At 48.8% G+C, this 17,776-nt stretch overlaps 1 protein-coding gene across 1 annotated transcript in view; it reads left to right on the forward strand.

The window, feature by feature from the left end:
• Positions 1–254: 254 nt before the first annotated feature.
• dnajc12 (DnaJ (Hsp40) homolog, subfamily C, member 12) overlaps positions 255–17,776 on the forward strand; it is a 79,551-nt gene continuing 62,029 nt past the window's right edge. The window contains exon 1 of the mRNA XM_072478802.1: positions 255–553. Coding sequence (XP_072334903.1) covers positions 476–553 — 78 coding nt within the window. The 5' untranslated portion in view covers positions 255–475. The remainder of the gene's footprint in view (positions 554–17,776) is intronic.

Genomic DNA, 17,776 nt, shown 5'->3' on the forward strand with positions numbered 1-17,776 from the left:
AAGATGCTGCTTAAAACCTATTTCTTCAACTGAGGTCACCACCAGCGCTGATATCTCTGGACCCTGGCTCAGTGTCAAATGGTGTCGGATTGGGTTCCTGTCAAGTGTCTGGGGACATTTCATTACTTTAAGGCGTTAAATAACAGAGTGGCGTTATTTTGTAATTTAGCTCTCTTGCCCGAGTCACCGCGTTTGAAACTTGATTGACGTTTGAGTTCGAGCCGAATCTCTCAGGCGGAGCTGCTGAACAACATTGCTGGAGGTTTGAGCAGAATCTGCTGCCAGCAATGACTGAGGCTGCCCACTTGTGGCTCTTCGGGACTATATAGGTGTCAGGAGACTGGCCGTGTCTGTGTGTGTGAGTCATTGACACACAGCACACGGTGAGTGGGCGATCGGAACCACTCGGTTCCGTTTTTAAGGAGCCAGTTCAGCGGCGGCTCACCGGACAGCGAGAGGCAGAAGCAGACTCCAGATGGACTCGATACTGAATCACACAGCCGAGGATTCAGAGGATTACTACCTGCTGCTGGGTTGCGACGAGCTGTCCACGGTGAGAAAGATCCGCGCTGACAGCTGCTCTCTCTCTCTCTCTCTCTGTCCTCACATCATTTAAAGTGGGTAAAAGCTTCTTGTATCAAGGTGCCAGTTAGTATTTTAGCACTGACCATTTTGAACTGTAATACTGACCAGTTTGCATTTTAACTGATCAGTGTGCATATTAGCATTGACCAGTTTGTATTTTAACATAGAACATAGAAAAATACAGCACAGAACAGGCCCTTCGGCCCACGATGTTTAGCCGAACCTTTGTCCTAGATTAATCATAGATTATCATTGAATTTACAGTGCAGAAGGAGGCCATTCGGCCCATTGAGTGTGCGCCAGCTCTTGGAAAGAGCACCCTACCCATAGCCAACACCTCCACCCAACACTAAGGGCAATTTTGGACACTAAGGGCAATTTATCATGGCCAATCCACCTAACCTGCACATTTTTGGACTGTGGGAGGAAACTGGAGCACCCGGAGGAAACCCACACAGACACGGGGAGGATGTGCAGACTCCACACAGACAGTGACCCAAGCCGGAATCGAACCTGGGACCCTGGAGCTGTGAAGCAATTGTGCTATCCACAATGCTACCGTGCTGCCCTTAATAACAAATAAATCTACACTATATCATTTTACCGTAATCCATGTACCTATCCAATAGCTGCTTGAAGGTCCCAAATGTTTCCGACTCAACTACTTCCACAGGCAGTGCATTCCATGCCCCCACTACTCTCTGGGTAAAGAACCTCTGACATCCCCCCTATATCTTCCACCATTCACCTTAAATTTATGTCCCCTTGTAATGGTTTGTTCCACCTGGGAAAAAAGTCTCTGACTGTCTACTCTTATCTATTCCCCTGATCATCTTATAAACCTCTATCAAGTTGCCCCTCATCCTTCTCTGTCCTAATGAGAAAAGGCCTAGCACCCTCAACCTTTCCTCGTAAGACCTACACTCCATTCCAGGCAACATCCTGGTAAATCTCCTTTGCACGTTTTCCAAAGCTTCCACATCCTTCCAATTTGTATTTTAGCACTGACCAATTTGTATTTTAGCACTGACCAGTTTGTATTTTAGCACTGATCAATTTGCATTTTAGCACTGAACAGTTTGTATTTTTGCACTGACCAGTTTGTATTTTAGCACTGACCAGTTTGTATTTTAGCACTGGCCAGTTTGTATTTTAGCACTGACCAGTTTGTATTTTAGCATTGACTAGTTTGTATTTTAGCACTGGCCAGTTTGTATTTTAGCATTGACTAGTTTGTATTTTAGCACTGACCACTTTGTATTTTAGCACTGATCAATTTGCATTTTAGCACTGACCAGTTTGTATTTTTGCACTGACCAGTTTCTATTTTAGCACTGACCAGTTTGTATTTTAGCACTGGCCAGTTTGTATTTTAGCACTGACCAGTTTATATTTTAGCACTGGCCAGTTTGTATTTTAGCACTGACCAGTTTGTATTTTAGCACTGATCAATTTGCATTTTAGCACTGACCAGTTGTATTTTAGCACTGACCAGTTTGTATTTTAGCACTGACCAGTTTATATTTTAGCACTGACTAGTTTGTATTTTAGCACTGGCCAGTTTGTATTTTAGCACTGACAGGTTTGTATTTTAGCACAGACCAGTTTGTATTTTAGCACTGATCAATTTGCATTTTAGCACTGACCAGTTTGTATTTTAGCACTGACCAGTTTGTATTTTAGCACTGGCCAGTTTGTATTTTTGCACTGACCAGTTTGTATTTTAGCACTGATCAATTTGCATTTTAGCACTGACCAGTTTGTATTTTTGCACTGACTAGTTTGTATTTTGGCACTGACCAGTTTGTATTTTACCACTGATCAATTTGCATTTTAGCATGGACCAGTTTGTATTTTTGCACTGGCCAGTTTGTATTTTAGCACCGACTAGTTTGTATTTTAGCACAGACCAGTTTGTATTTTAGCACTGATCAATTTGCATTTTAGCACTGACCAGTTTGTATTTTAGCACTGACCAGTTTGTATTTTAGCACCAACCAGTTTGTATTTTAGCACTGACCAGTTTGTATTTTAGCACTGACCAGTTTGTATTTTAGCACTGGCCAGTTTGTATTTTAGCACTGACCAGTTTATATTTTAGCACTGGCCAGTTTGTATTTTAGCACTGACCAGTTTGTATTTTAGCACTGACCAGTTTGTATTTTAGCACTGACCAGTTTGTATTTTAGCACTGACCAGTTTGTATTTTAGCACTGACTAGTTTGTATTTTAGCACTGGCCAGTTTGTATTTTAGCACTGACTAGTTTGTATTTTAGCACAGACCAGTTTGTATTTTAGCACTGATCAATTTGCATTTTAGCACTGACCAGTTTGTATTTTAGCACTGACCAGTTTGTATTTTAGCACTGGCCAGTTTGTATTTTTGCACTGACCAGTTTGTATTTTAGCACTGACCAGTTTGTATTTTACCACTGATCAATTTACATTTTAGCATGGACCAGTTTGTATTTTAGCACAGACCAGTTTGTATTTTAGCACTGATCAATTTGCATTTTAGCACTGACCAGTTTGTATTTTAGCACTGACCAGTTTGTATTTTAGCACCAACCAGTTTGTATTTTAGCACTGACCAGTTTGTATTTTAGAACTGACCAGTTTGTATTTCAGCACCGACCAGTTTGTATTTTAGCACTGACCAGTTTGTATTTTAGCACTGACCAGTTTGTATTTTAGCACTGACCAGTTTGCATTTTAGCACTGACCAGTTTGTATTTTAGAACTGACCAGTTTGTATTTCAGCACCGACCAGTTTGTATTTTGCCACTGACCAGTTTGTATTTTAGCACTGACCAGTTTGTATTTTAGCACTGACCAGTTTGCATTTTAGCACTGACCAGTTTGTATTTTAGCACTGACCAGTTTGTATTTTAGAACTGACCAGTTTGTATTTCAGCACCGACCAGTTTGTATTTTAGCACTGACCAGTTTGTATTTTAGCACTGACCAGTTTGTATTTTAGCACTGACCAGATTGTATTTTGGCACTGACTAGTTTGTATTTTCACACTGGCCAGTTTGTATTTTAGCACTGACTAGTTTGTATTTTAGCACATACCAGTTTGTATTTTAGCACCGGCCAGTTTGTATTTTAACACCGACCAGTTTGTATTTTAGCACCGACCAGTTTGTATTTTAGCACTGATCAGTTTGTATTTTAGCACAGGGTACCAGTTTGTAATTTATCACTGACTAATTGGCATTTTAGCACTGATCAATTGGTATTTTAGCACTGACCAGTTTGCATTTTTGCACCTACCAGTTTGCAATTTTGCATTGAACATTTTGCATTTTTGCACTGACCAGTATGCATTTTTGCACTGAACCGGTTGTATTTGAGCACTGACCCATTTGCATTTTAGCACTGATCAGTTTGTATTTTAGCACTGACTAGTTTGTATTTTAGCACTGGCCAGTTTGTATTTTAGCACTGGCCAGTTAGTATTTTAGCACTGACTAGTTTGTATTTTAGCATTGGCCAGTTTGTATTTTATCATTAACTAGTTTGTATTTTAGCACTGGCCAGTTTGTATTTTAGCACTAGCCAGTTTGTATTTTAGCACTGACTAGTTTGTATTTTAGCACTGGCCAGTTTGTATTTTAGCATTGACCAGTTTGTATTTTAGCACTGATCAATTTGCATTTTAGCACTGACCAGTTTGTATTTTTGCACTGACCAGTTTGTATTTTAGCACTGACCAGTTTGTATTTTAGCACTGGCCAGTTTGTATCTTAGCACTGACCAGTTTATATTTTAGCACTGACTAGTTTGTATTTTAGCACTGGCCAGTTTGTACTTTAGCACTGACTAGTTTGTATTTTAGCACTGACTACTTTGTATTTTAGCACTGGCCAGTTTGTATTTTAGCGTTGACTAGTTTGTATTTTAGCACTGACCAGTTTGTATTTTAGCTCTGATCAATTTGCATTTTAGCACTGACCAGTTTGTATTTTAGCACTGACTGGTTTGCATTTTAGCACTGATCAGTTTGTATTTTAGCACTGACTAGTTTGTATTTTAGCACTGGCCAGTTTATATTTTAGCACTGGCCAGTTAGTATTTTAGCACTGACTAGTTTGTATTTTAGCATTGGCCAGTTTGTATTTTAGCATTGACTAGTTTGTATTTTAGCACTGGCCAGTTTGTATTTTAGCACTGGCCAGTTTGTATTTTAGCACTGACTAGTTTGTATTTTAGCACTGGCCAGTTTGTATTTTAGCATTGACTAGTTTGTATTTTAGCACTGACCAGTTTGTATTTTAGCACTGATCAATTTGCATTTTAGCACTGACCAGTTTGTATTTTAGCACTGACTAGTTTGTATTTTAGCACTGGCCAGTTTGTATTTTAGCACTGACTAGTTTGTATTTTAGCACATACCAGTTTGTATTTTAGCACCGACCAGTTTGTATTTTAACACCGACCAGTTTGTATTTTAGCACCGACCAGTTTGTATTTTAGCACCGACCAGTTTGTATTTTAGCACTGATCAGTTTGTATTTTAGCACCGGGTACCAGTTTGTATTTTAGCACTGACTAATTGGCATTTTAGCACTGATCAATTGGCATTTTAGCACTGACCAGTTTACATTTTTGCACTGAGCAGTTTGCAATTTTGCATTGAACATTTTGCATTTTTGCACTGACCCGTATGCATTTTTGCACTGAACCGGTTATATTTGAGCACTGACCTGTTTGCATTTTAGCACTGATCGGTTTGCATTCAACACTGACCAGTTTGCATTTTAGCACTGACCAGTTTGCATTTTAGCACTGGCCAGTTTGCATTTTAGCACTGACCAGTTTGTATTTGAGCATTGACCAATTTGTATTTGAGCACTACCTAATTTGTATTTAACTGACCCGTTTGCATTTAACTGACCATAGAATTTACAGTGCAGAAGGAGGCCATTCAGCCCATCGAGTCTGCACCAGCCCTTGGAACGAGCACCCGACTTAAGCCCCATACCTCCATCCTATACCCCTTTATTCCCGTAACCCAGTAACCCCACCCTACCTTTTTGGACACTAAGGGCAATCCAGAATAGCCAATCCACCTAACCTGCACATCTTCGGACTGTGGTAGGAAACCGGATGAAACCCTCGCAGACACGGGGAGAACGTGCAGACTCCACAGAGACAGTGACCCAGGCCGGATATCAAACGTGGGACCCTGGAGCTGTGAAGCAACTGCGCTAAGCACTATGCAACTGTGTTGCCCTATTTGCATACCAGTTTGCATTTTTGCACCCACTTGTTTGCATTTTAACTGACTAGTTTGCATTTCAGCGCTGGCCAGTTTGCATTTCAGCACTGGCCAGTTTGCATTTCAGCACTGGCCAGTTGGCATTTCAGCGCTGGCCAGTTTGCATTTTAGCACTGGCCAGTTGGCATTTCAGCGCTGGCCAGTTTGCATTTTAGCACTGGCCAGCTGGCCTTTCAGTGCTGGCCAGTTTGCATTTTAGCACTGGCCTCTACATTTCAGGGGTCTGCCGCGCGGTCGGGAACGTAAGCGCGAGCGTTTTGGGAGGCCACATCCAGGGAGCTTGCAAGGGCCCGTGCCTCCTTGAGGCCTAGGGTGTCTTTTTCCAGCAATCGCTGACGGATTTGGGAGGACAGCATACCTGCCACGAAAGTGTCCCGGATCAAGAGTTCTGTGTGGTCGCTCACCAAAACTTGCGGGCATCTGCAGTTTCTCCCCAACACCAGGAGTGCACAGTAGAAGTCTTCCAGCGATTCCCCAGGGATTTGTCACCTCGTTGCTAGCAGATGTTGGGCGTAGACCTGGTTTACCGGGCGAATATAATGTCCTTTTAGCAGCTCCATTGCTGCATCGAAGTCGTCCGCATCCTCGATGAGGGTGTAAATTTCCGGGCTCACCCTCGAGTGCAGGACTTGCAATTTCTGTTCTCCCGTGGGTGTGTTTTCGGCCGTTCCGAGATATCCTTTAAAACACGCCAGCCAATGCTTGAAGGTTGCCGCTAAGTTCGCCGCGTGGGGGCTGAGTTGCAGACACTCCGGCTTGATTCGGAGCTCCATCCTTTTAAATCTAGCTTATTAAATTGATGCACGATCAATGACCACTAAAGCGAGGTTGTAGTCCAACTGAAGGCTTTAATAAGCTAGATGTTTCCCCCAGCAGCTCAGGTACAGAAAGAAGGCTGCTGGGGCGGCATGGGCTCTTATACCCTGCCTTGCAGGGCGGAGCTACTGTCATGATATTCATATGAACATATCATGGTGCAATCACACACACACACACACTGATGGACGGATCAACGGACCAATCAACACACACGCAACATCACAGCCAATCACCAGTGAGAGCACACGCACTATAAAACAGGGAACACCACAGTTCCCGCTCACTCCAGCAGGAGATAGCTCAGAGCACAGAGTTCACAGCGTGCCACTCAGACATACACCATATGCTGAGTGCCTCTCTAAGATCGTGTTAAGGCTGGGTCCACAGGTTAACGGGTAAAGTACGAACCACAGCCATGAGTTAACAGATGTTGTTATCAAGAGTAATAAAACAGAATTGTACCATCTACAACCGTGTTGGTTCGCTTGTATAGCGGAACACCCAACACGACAGCTACCATACAGCTTGACCAATAGGAAACATACAATATCTACCAATGGTGTTTCAGCATTACCAGGTACCGTAATACCTCTACACAGACTACCACAGCCCGCAGCCCGTACTGGTCGACCATTCGGTCCATCGTTCGTTGGAAGACCGAAACCCCTTTGTTGACGGCGAAGGGGACCCTGAGGAAATGGAAGAGACTGCCATCTGCCTCAAAGGCAGTGTACTGGCCGCCTCCCGCCGGATAGGGAGCTGGTGTTTACGCGGGTTTCAAGACCACCGTAGAGAAGACTCGATGCTGCGCAATCTGATTGACCATGTCAGATATGCGCGGGAGGGGGTACGCATCGAGCTGCGTGTATTGGTTGACCATCTGACTATAGTCGATGATCATCCGGTGTTTCTCCCCGGTCCTGACTGTTGTGTTGGGTGTTCTGGATCCGTGGAACACATACAGGTCACCAACACTTGAAATAGTGCAACACTATTTTATTGAATCATCAACTGTTTAACACACTCTGACTGTGGGTTAACACGGTACTAGCTTTAACTAAAGACCTTTGCCTTGTCCTAACCAGTCGATGCACTCAGCACATGCGTGTGCTCTCACTGGTGATTGGCTGCAGTGTTGTGTGTGTTGATTGGTCCCACTGTGTGTCCATCAGTGTGTGTCTGCACCATGATATACTGGTGTATATTATGACATCCCCCCTTTTATAAAAAAATGTACCTGTGTGGCAATAAATAGTGTATGGTGAGAATGTCCCTGACTACGTGTGTGCGAAATACTTACAGGACGATGTACGTGAGAACTAAGCTATTTACATGGGAAGGTGCCTGGTATAGAAAAACAGTACGTCACAAGAATAACGAGATGAACACTATATACAAACCTTGTCAATGTGTAAACGGAAGAACAGAACAAATCAGAAAGTCCATAAGGCCACAAAGTTCACAAATTAAGTCTCTGAAGTGGGCGCCGAATTCTGGTTGACCGACTCAAGGGTGGGTCGGGAGCCGCCGGCTGAGGAGCGGGCTGGACTGAGTCAGAGTGAGGAGGATGCAGAGTGACCGGGATCTCTGCATAGTCCATGGCAGGGTCAGCAGGAGGGCGAGGCGACAGTGGAGGATCATGTAGCGAGCGCAGAACGAGACAAAGGGCACGTCGATTGCGGTGCAGAATGGAGCCATCCGGTAGACGAACCAGGAACGAGCGGGGAGCCACCTGCCGAAGGACCACAGCGGTTGCAGACCAGCCACCATCCGGAAGATGGACGCGGACGTTGTCATCTGGAGCCAGAGCTGGGAGATCAGCTGCACGGGAGTCATGAGCCGCCTTGTGCTGTGCACGAGACAGCTGCATCCGTCGAAGGACCGGAACGTGGTCGAGGTCTGGGACATGAATGGACAGCACCTTCGTCCTCAGGGTGCGACCCATGAGCAGCTGGGCTGGCGACAGGCCAGTGGACAGTGGGGCGGAGCGATAGGCCAGCAAGGCGAGGTAGAAATCGGACCCTACATCGGCAGCCTTGCATAGGAGCCATTTGACTATGTGGACGCCCTTCTCTGTTTTGCCGTTGGATTGGGGGTACAGGGGACTGGATGTCACATGTGCAAAATTGTAGCGCCTGGCAAAGTTGGACCATTCCTGGCTTGCGAAGCAGGGGCCAGGAATGGTCGAACACCACCGTGAGTGGGATGCCGTGTCGAGCAAAGGTGTCCTTACAGGCACGAATGACTGCAGACGAGGTGATGTTGTGCAACTGTATCACCTCCGGGTAATTTGAAAAGAATTCCACAATCAGGACATAGTCTCTACCCAGCGTGTGGAACAGGTCGATGCCCACCTTGGTCCAAGGTGACGTGACCAACTCATGGGGCTGCAGGGTCTCACGTGGTTGGGCCGGCTTGAAGCGCTGACAAGTGGGGCAGTTGAGCACTGTGTTGGCTATGTCCTCATTAATGTCGGGCCAGTACACTGCCTCTCGGGCCCGTCGACGGCACTTTTCCACGCCAAGATGGCCCTCGTGTAGCTGTTCCAGGACGAGCTGGCGCATGCTATGCGGGATGACAATGCGGTCCAGTTTCAGAAGAACCCTGTCTACTACCGCCAGATCATCTCTGACATTATAGAACTGAGCGCATTGGCCCTTCAGCCACCCGTCTGTTAGGTGACGCATGACACGCTGTAGCAAAGGGTCAGCTGCCGTCTCGCAGCGAATTTGGATGAGGCGTTCATCCGTGGCAGGTAGATTGGAGGCCACGAAGCGTCAACCAGGCAGACGAATCCCGCTGGGTCACACAGAGTGTTGACTGCCCTGGAGAGAGCGTCGGCAACGATGAGGTCTTTGCCTGGGGTGTATACCAGCTGGAAGTCGTATCGCCGGAGCTTGAGAAGAATACGCTGGAGGCGAGGCGTCATGTCGTTCAAGTCTTTCTGTATTATATTGACCAGCAGGCGATGGTCGGTCTCAACGGTGAATTGGGGAAGTCCGTACACATAATCGTGAAACTTAACCACATCGGTCAGAAGGCCCAGGCACTCCTTTTCTATCTGCGCGTAGCGCTGTTCCGTGGGGATCATGGCGCGTGACGCATATGCAACGGGGGCCCATGATGAGGCCTCATCGCGTTGCAGGAGCACTACCCCAATGCCGGATTGGCTGGCATCGGTCGAAATTTTGGTCTCTTTTGCAGGATCAAAGAAAGCTAAGACCGGGGCCGTGGTGTGTTTGGTTTTGAGTTCACTCCATTCGCGCTCGTGGGCAGGGAGCCATTGGAAGTCTGTTGTCTTCCTGACCAGGTTCTTGAGAGCCGTGGTATGAGAGGCGAGGTTAGGGATGAACTTCCCAAAACGTTGACCATGCCCAAAAATCGGAGGATCGCCTTCTTGTCCTCTGGCGTTTTCATGGCTGTGATGGCAGCCACCTTGTCTGCATCCGGCCGCACACCCAACTGGTTCCCCGAGGAACTTGAGTTCCGTCTGACCAAAAGAGCATTTGGCCTGTTGAGGCGTAGGCCCTGCCCACGTATGTGTTTGAACACGTGCTGGAGCGACTGACATGCTCCTGCGGGGTGGTGGACCAAATGATTATGTCGTCGACATAGACACGAACACCTTCATGCCTTCCATCATTTGTTCCATGATCCTATGGAACACTTCTGAAGTAGATATGACCCCAAACGGCATCCTGTTGTAACAGTATCTGCCAAAGGGGGTATTGAATGTACACAGTTTCCTGCTGGATTTGCCAGAATCCTTTTGAGGCGTCGAGTTTGGTGAAGAGCTTGGCGCGAGCCATCTCGCATGTAATCTCTTCGCGCTTGGGAATTGGATAATGCTCCCTTATGATATTGCGATTCAGATCCTTGGGATCAATGCAAATTCTCAATTCGCCGGAAGGCTTTTTTACACATGCCATAGAACTGACCCAGTCGGTTGGTTCCGTAACTCTGGAGATCACTCCTTGGTTCTGGAGGTCCTGCAGCTGCTGCTAGAGGCGGTCCTTAAGGGGTACTGGGACCCTGCGAGGTGCGTGCACCACAGGCGTGGCATTCTGTTTCAATAAGATCTTGTAGGTGCATGGGAGCATGCCCATGCCTTCGAAGACGTTGTGGTGCTGGTCGATGATGGCGCGAGTTGCGCCCCGAAGTCAGTGTCCTGAAAGGCAGACGTGTCATCAGGAGAGAGAGAGTGAACTCTGTGAACTAGGTTCAACAGTGTGCATGCCTGCGCGCCAAGCAGGGAGGCTTTCGAGGAGCCCACGATTTCAAAAAGAAGGATGGCTTTGCGTGACCTGTGCGTCACTTCAAGTTGGCACGAGCCGCTGGCAGCAATGACATTGCCATTGCAATCCAATAGCTGGCAGGCTGATGGAAGGATGGCTGGTTTGACACGAAGGCTTAGGATGTCAGACCGCGCAATGAGATTGGCGGAGGCACCAGTGTCCAGGCGGAATCGTATTTGGGACCAGTTGACCGTCAGGGTGGCATACCTCTCATTATCTGGATCAATGCTGTATACCGACAGCGGCTGGTGTCTTTGCTTTGGGGACAGCCTGTTTTCTGTCACGACATCGACTCGAAAAGGCACCTTCGGGTCCTCGGTGTCACTGCTGTGTGGGATGTCCGCATCGGACTTGGTGATCGTGGGTTGAATTGCCTGGACATTCCTGTGAGGCTGGCTGAAGTGATATGAATTGGCAGGCTGAGCTGCTCGGCAGCAAGCAGCATAGTGGCCAAGTCTGCCACATCGTAGACATTGTCGAGATTTGGCAGGGCATTGCTGTTTTAAATGGGCGGAGCCACAGTTGCCGCATGTCATGGTGTCAGCACGTTCGCTGTGCCACCGCGCATGCGCGGTGCGGTCGTGCATGGTGCGCGCATGTGCATTACGTTCTTCGACGTCGCCGTCCCCTCGTTTGGTGTGCACAAGCGCGGGAGTCCGCGAAAAGCGCGCGAAATGGCCGCCCTCATCCAGGCTGAGGCCCTGGAGTTGCTCAATCACTTGGACCCGTTCCACCTCGTGGGAACCTTGCCGCGCCGTTTCAGCCGCTTGAATGTGGGAATACCGACTCGTAGCGTTTTCGTGTAAGACACAGGTCTCAATGGCGGTCGCTAAGGTGAGCTGCTTTACTTTGAGGGGCTGCTGTCGTAGGGGGTCCGACTGAACACTGAAAACAATCTGGTCGCGCATCATGGAGTCGGAGGTGGGCCCGTAGCTGCAAGACTGCGCAAGGATGCGGAGGTGCATGAGAAAGGATTGGAAAGGTTCAGCCTTACCCTGCAAACGCTGTTGGAACACGTAAAGGTCTTTAGTTAAAGCTAGTATCGTGCTAACCCACAGTCAGAGGATATTAAACAGTTAATGATTCAATAAAACAGTGTTGCACTATTTTAAGTGTTGGTGACCTGTATGTGTTCCACGGATCCAGAACACCCAACACATCATGATACCAGGAGTTGAGGGATATTAGCACTTCTTAGACCTTCAGTCACCTCTACGCTACAGTGAGTGTCAAACTTGAGGAGGACCGTCTTGAACTTTGTTTTATCTTCATCATCCGCAAAAGTGAGAGAATTGAAAATGCGGATGGCATGGTCTCCGGCCGTGGAGAGGACGAGAGCAATCTTCCTGGTATCCGAGGCGTCCTCCCTGTCTGTGGCCTCAAGGAAGAGCTGGGAGCGCTGTTTGAATATCTTCCAGTTGGCCCCTAGGTTGCCGGCGATGCGGAGCGGCGGCGGCGGGCAGATGTTGTCCATGTTGCAGGATGATTGTATGCTGGTGGAAGGCAGATCACTTGCAGGTAGGTCTAAGAAGTGCTAATATCCCTCAACTCCTGGTATCATGATGTGTTGGGTGTTCTGGATCCGTGGAACACATACAGGTCACCAACACTTAAAATAGTGCAACACTGTTTTATTGAATCATTAACTGTTTAATATCCTCTGACTGTGGGTTAGCACGATACTAGCTTTAACTAAAGACCTTTGCCTTGTCCTAACCAGTCGATGCACTCAGCACGGGCTTACAGTCTGGGGTGAGGTTCGCGAAGAGCGAGGGAGGGGTGACTTTCAGGGTCGCGAGGCTACAGACGGTGAGAGGAGGCAGGGGTCACCCGAACTTCAGGGTTAGACTACGGAGGTTGCACTGAAAGTCTAAACCCAATAGCAGAGGGGCGCAGAGATGGGGGATGACGTAGAGTTTGAAATTGGCGTATTCGACACCCTGTATTGCCAGGTTGGCGGTGCAGTACCCCCAGATCTGCATGGAGTGTGATCCGGAAGCTAGGGATATGATTTGTGAGACGGGGAGGACCTGGAGGGAACAGCGCCTTACCATGTCCGGGTGGACAAAGCTATCTGTACTCCTGGAGTCGAAGAGGCAGGACGTCTCCTGCCCATTGAGGCTGATGGCCATCATCGAACTTTGAAGATGGCAAGGCCGGGACTGGTCAAGTTGAATGGAGCTGAGTTGATGAGTGTTGTTCTGGTCGCAAAATGACGGCGTCGACAAAGTCGGACAAAATGGCTCCCCCCATGGATTGCACACGGCGTTCGACATTGATGACGTGAGACAAGATGGCTGCCCCCATGGATTGCACACCGTGAGTGACGCGTCAGCAGAGGGCGCTCCGGGCAGGCACGATGCCGCGGGGTCTGTCAGTCACAGACTGGGCTTGACAGGCTTTTGGTTTTTGATTTTGATTTTTAGCCTTAGTTTGGCATACTTTAGCGTAGTGCCCCTTCTTGCCACACTCGTTACACGTGGAGTTGCGAGCCGGGCAGCGCTGCCTGGGGTGCTGGCCCTGACCGCAGAAGTAACAGCATGGTCCTCCGGAGCTGGACGGATGCCGCGCGGCGCACAAATGAGGCAGCGCCTGGGCCGGGTGATGGCTGCGCCTCCGACGTCCCAGAGGATGTCGCGAGGTCGGATGGGAAGGCATTCAGGCTCCGGAAGGCCACTTCCAGCGAGGTAGCCAGCTTCACAGTCTCCTCGAGGTCGAGGGCCCCCTTTTCTAGAAGCCGCTGCCGGATGTAGCTGGACCGGACACTTGCCACATAGGTGTCCCGGACCATCAGCTCCGCGTGCTCGACTGCTGTGACAGTCCTGCAGTTACAGCTGCGGACAAGTACTCTCAGTTCACATAGGTATTCAGCCAGTGACTCACCCTGGCGCTGACACCGCGTGGTCAGGAGGTGTCGAGTGAGTACCTTGTTCACCGACCTCACGAACTGTCGTTTGAGCAGCTCCACTGCCTCTGTGTATCAGGCCGTGTCTCTGATGAGCTGGAAAATCCTGTGGCTTTCCCCTGGCGTTGAGGAGACGCTGTTTAATTTCCGGGGAGACCTCGGCGGCAAAGGAGCTGAGGTAGGCCTCAAAGCAATTGAGCCACTGCTCAAATATTGCCGTAGCCTCCGGTGCCTGCAGGTCAAGATCGAGGCGTTCTGGTTTTAAAACTGCTTCCATGTTAAAAAAATTTTAGCTGATTAAATTGATACCAATCAATCCAGTCAAAACGGTAGTTAACAAGAACTGTGGTTTTAATCAGCTAGAATGTGCCCCCCAGTAGCTTCTCCCGCATGGAGAGGCTGTCCCGGATCAATGGGTTATATACCTTCTCAGAGGGGCGGAGCCATAGACGGAGCCAACAACAACATCAACACAACAACAGTAACAGTGAGTAAATACAATAATATATACAACAGCCATACGTGGCTCACCACAATCACATTGCGATCTGTGGGAGTTTGAACAAAGAACAAAGAAAAGTACAGCACAGGAACAGGCCCTTCGGCCCTCCAAGCCTGTGCCGACCATGCTGCCCATCTAAACTAAAATCTTCTACACTTCCGGGGTCCGTATCCCTCTATTCCCATCCTATTCATGTATTTGTCAAGATGCCCCTTAAACGTCACTATCGTTTCTGCTTCTGTCTATGCCCCTCATAATTTTGTAGACCTCTATCAGGTCGCCCCTCAACCTCTGTCGTTCCAGTGAGAACAAACCATGTTTATTCAACCGTTCCTCATAGCTAATGCCCTCCATACCAGGCAGCATCCTGGTAAATCTCTTCTGCACCCTCTCTAAAGCCTCCACATCCTTCTGGTAGTGTGGCGACCAGAATTGAACACTATACGCCAAGTGTGGCCTAACTAAGGTTCTATTCAGCTGCAACATGACTTGCCTTGTACATGAATTGACTTTTACACTCTGAATGTGTGGTTTCTCCTGTAATTTGGACGATCCTGAGGCTGTGGACACAGTAGAAATGCAAATATTTATTTTTGGTTCTTGCGATCAATTTGTATGCAGTGCTGATCAGGTTTAGTTTAAATGCTGAAACTTCAGTTGTGTTTCTGAGTGAATCACACTGGAGTGATGAGGGATGTTTTTTCTGCATTAAGTAATCATAGAATGTTTTGGTGCATGTGACAAACATCTTAACTTCTGTCCTTCCCTTCCCCAAAGTCTTTTCTTTTACCTTTTTAAAAAATATATTTTTATTGTTATATTCCAGTTTTTACAGAGTAACAGCTCAAGTGTACCTAGTATTCACAAATGAAGTTGTTTCTTATTCACAGAGATTTTACATGTGCTCCCCCCCCCCCGTCCCTTTCCTCCGTTGGTAACTTAGTTTCCCTCTTAAGTGCTGACCTCTCCCCTGGGCATCACAGACTGTGTTCCACTACTTTCTGTTGCGATTTTTAGTTGTTTTTTGTTGGTGTGGGAGGGCGGGGGGTTTAGATGGCCCCTCCCCTCCTCCCTTTCCCCCATTTTTCATTCTGTGATTCCCTTGGGTTCCCTTCTCTCTCCTACCCCCTCTGCTTCTTTCCCTTGTGATGCACCATCAATTACACGCGAGGCAAATTGTAGAAAACAAAGTAATGGTTTTAATACTCTAAGATGTAGTCTGTCTGCTGCTGAACCCAGACTGGAGACAGGGCTTCAGATCAGTCAAGTATATACAACAGTGGAACTACAATAACAGTGGTTCACCACATTCACCCCCTGTTAAAAATGAAGTCCAGCGAGGGTGAAGCAAACTTATAGATTAAGTCTATCAGGGGCTTTAACCGCCCGCTATGATCTCCTCAGTTCCGGCTGTGGTGTGGGCACTGGTGTCGAGACCTGCGATTCTGGGAGCATGTCGTCCTCTTCTTCTTCCGGAAGCGTTGACAGAGAGAGTGACGATGTAGGCGTGGGGGCGATGGTAATGGAGGTAGACGGTGGAGGGTCGGGTGGGGAACCCGGCGGGTGCCAGGTCCCGGATGGAGACTGTGCCCTGCCGCCCGTCCTGATGTGCCATGTAGGCACATCGTGGGTTAGCGTGGAGAAGCATAACCCGCTCGACCAGGTGATCGGTTTTGTGGTTCCTCACATGCTTCCGGAGGAGGACAGGCCCTGTGGCTGTCAGCCAGGATGGGAGCGAGATCCCTGAGGTGGACTTCCTGGGGAAGGCAAACATACGTTCGTGAGGAGTCTCATTGGTGGCAGTGCACAGAAGCGACCGGATAGAATGGAGCGCATCGTGAAGGACCTCCTGCCAGCTGGAGACTGGGAGACTTCTAGACCGTAGGGCCAGGAGAATGGTCTTCCAGACTGTCGCGCTCTCCCTCTCCACCTGTCCGTTTCCCCGGGGATTGTAGCTGGAAGTCCTGCTTGAGGCGATGCCGTTGCTGAGCAGGCACTGACGCAGCTCATCACTAGCACACTGGGCTAAATCGCTGGCTTTTAAAGCAGACCAAGGCAAGCCAGAAGTATGGTTCGATTCCCGTACCAGCCTCACCAAACAGGCGCCAGAATGTGGCGACTAGGGACTTTTCACAGTAACTTCATTGAAGCCTACTCGTGACAATAAGCGATTTTCATTTCATTTTATGAACGAGGAGCCCCGATCACTGTGGATGTAGATGGGGAAACCGAACAAGGTGAAGAGGCTGTGCAGGGCCTTGATGACAGTGGCCGAGGTCATGTCAGGGCATGGGATGGCGAAGGTGATGCGCAATCAATTACACTCAAGACAAAGTGATTTCATAACTGACGGCTTTAATCTACTAGAACCTTTTCCCCAGCAGCTTCGATACAGAAAGTGAAGGCTGCTGGGTCGGCACCATTTCTTATACTCCGCCTGTCAGGGCAGAGCTACGTAATACAGTCAATGGTAGACTCCTGGGTCTAACCAATGGTTGTCAGCCTCTCAGGTACCGCAATACCTGGTACTGCCACATTCACCACATAAAAAAGAGTCCGGCGGAGGTGGTGGCCAGCGGTAACAGTCGCATGGTATGACCAGGTATGGAGGTACCATGATGTCGAGGATATTTACAAGGTTCACAGTTAGAGTCACAGCGAAGCAATCAGTCGATCGGGTGGCCTGGTCGTCCTTCTGGATCGTCTGGGCTTCGGTGGTGATTCTGGTGGGTGCCCCGGTGGTTGCGACTCCGGGAGCGTGGTTTTGTCCTCCCTGGCAGCTTTGTCACCCCTAGGTGGCGCTGTTGGGGCAAAAGGTTGACACAGGGGGTGGGGGGGGGGGGGGGGGGGAACGCCTGAAGGGGGCGTCGGTGGGTGGGATGGCCTAGGCAGGAGCGGCGGGAGTACCGACCCCCCAGTGAGGTGCTGTGGGGGGGGGGGGGGGCAATGGTTCGGGTGCGCGTGGGGTTCCGGCGGGCGGCAGGTCCCGAAGGGAGACTGTATCTTGCCGGCCGTCAGGGAACGCCACGTAGGCGTACTGGGGGCTAGCGTGCAGCAGGTGGACCTTCTTGACCAATGGGTCCGGCTTGTGCGCCCGCACGTGCTTCTGAAGCAGGATGGGTCCGGGTGTCGCTAGCCAGGTTGGGAGCGAGGTCCCGGAGGAGGACTTCCTGGGGAAAGCAAGGAGACGTTCATGAGGTGCCTGATTTGTGGTTGTACAGAGCAGCAACCGGATGGCATGGAGGGCCACCGGGAGGACTTCCTGCCAGCGGGAGACTGGGAGATCCCTGGACCGTAGGGCCAGTAGAACAGTCTTCCAGACCGTTCCGTTCTCCCTCTCTACCTGCCCGTTTCCCCGGGGGTTGTAACTGGTCGCCCTGCTCGA

Source organism: Scyliorhinus torazame, chromosome 16, assembly GCF_047496885.1.
Source record: "Scyliorhinus torazame isolate Kashiwa2021f chromosome 16, sScyTor2.1, whole genome shotgun sequence".
NCBI lineage: Eukaryota > Metazoa > Chordata > Chondrichthyes > Carcharhiniformes > Scyliorhinidae > Scyliorhinus > Scyliorhinus torazame.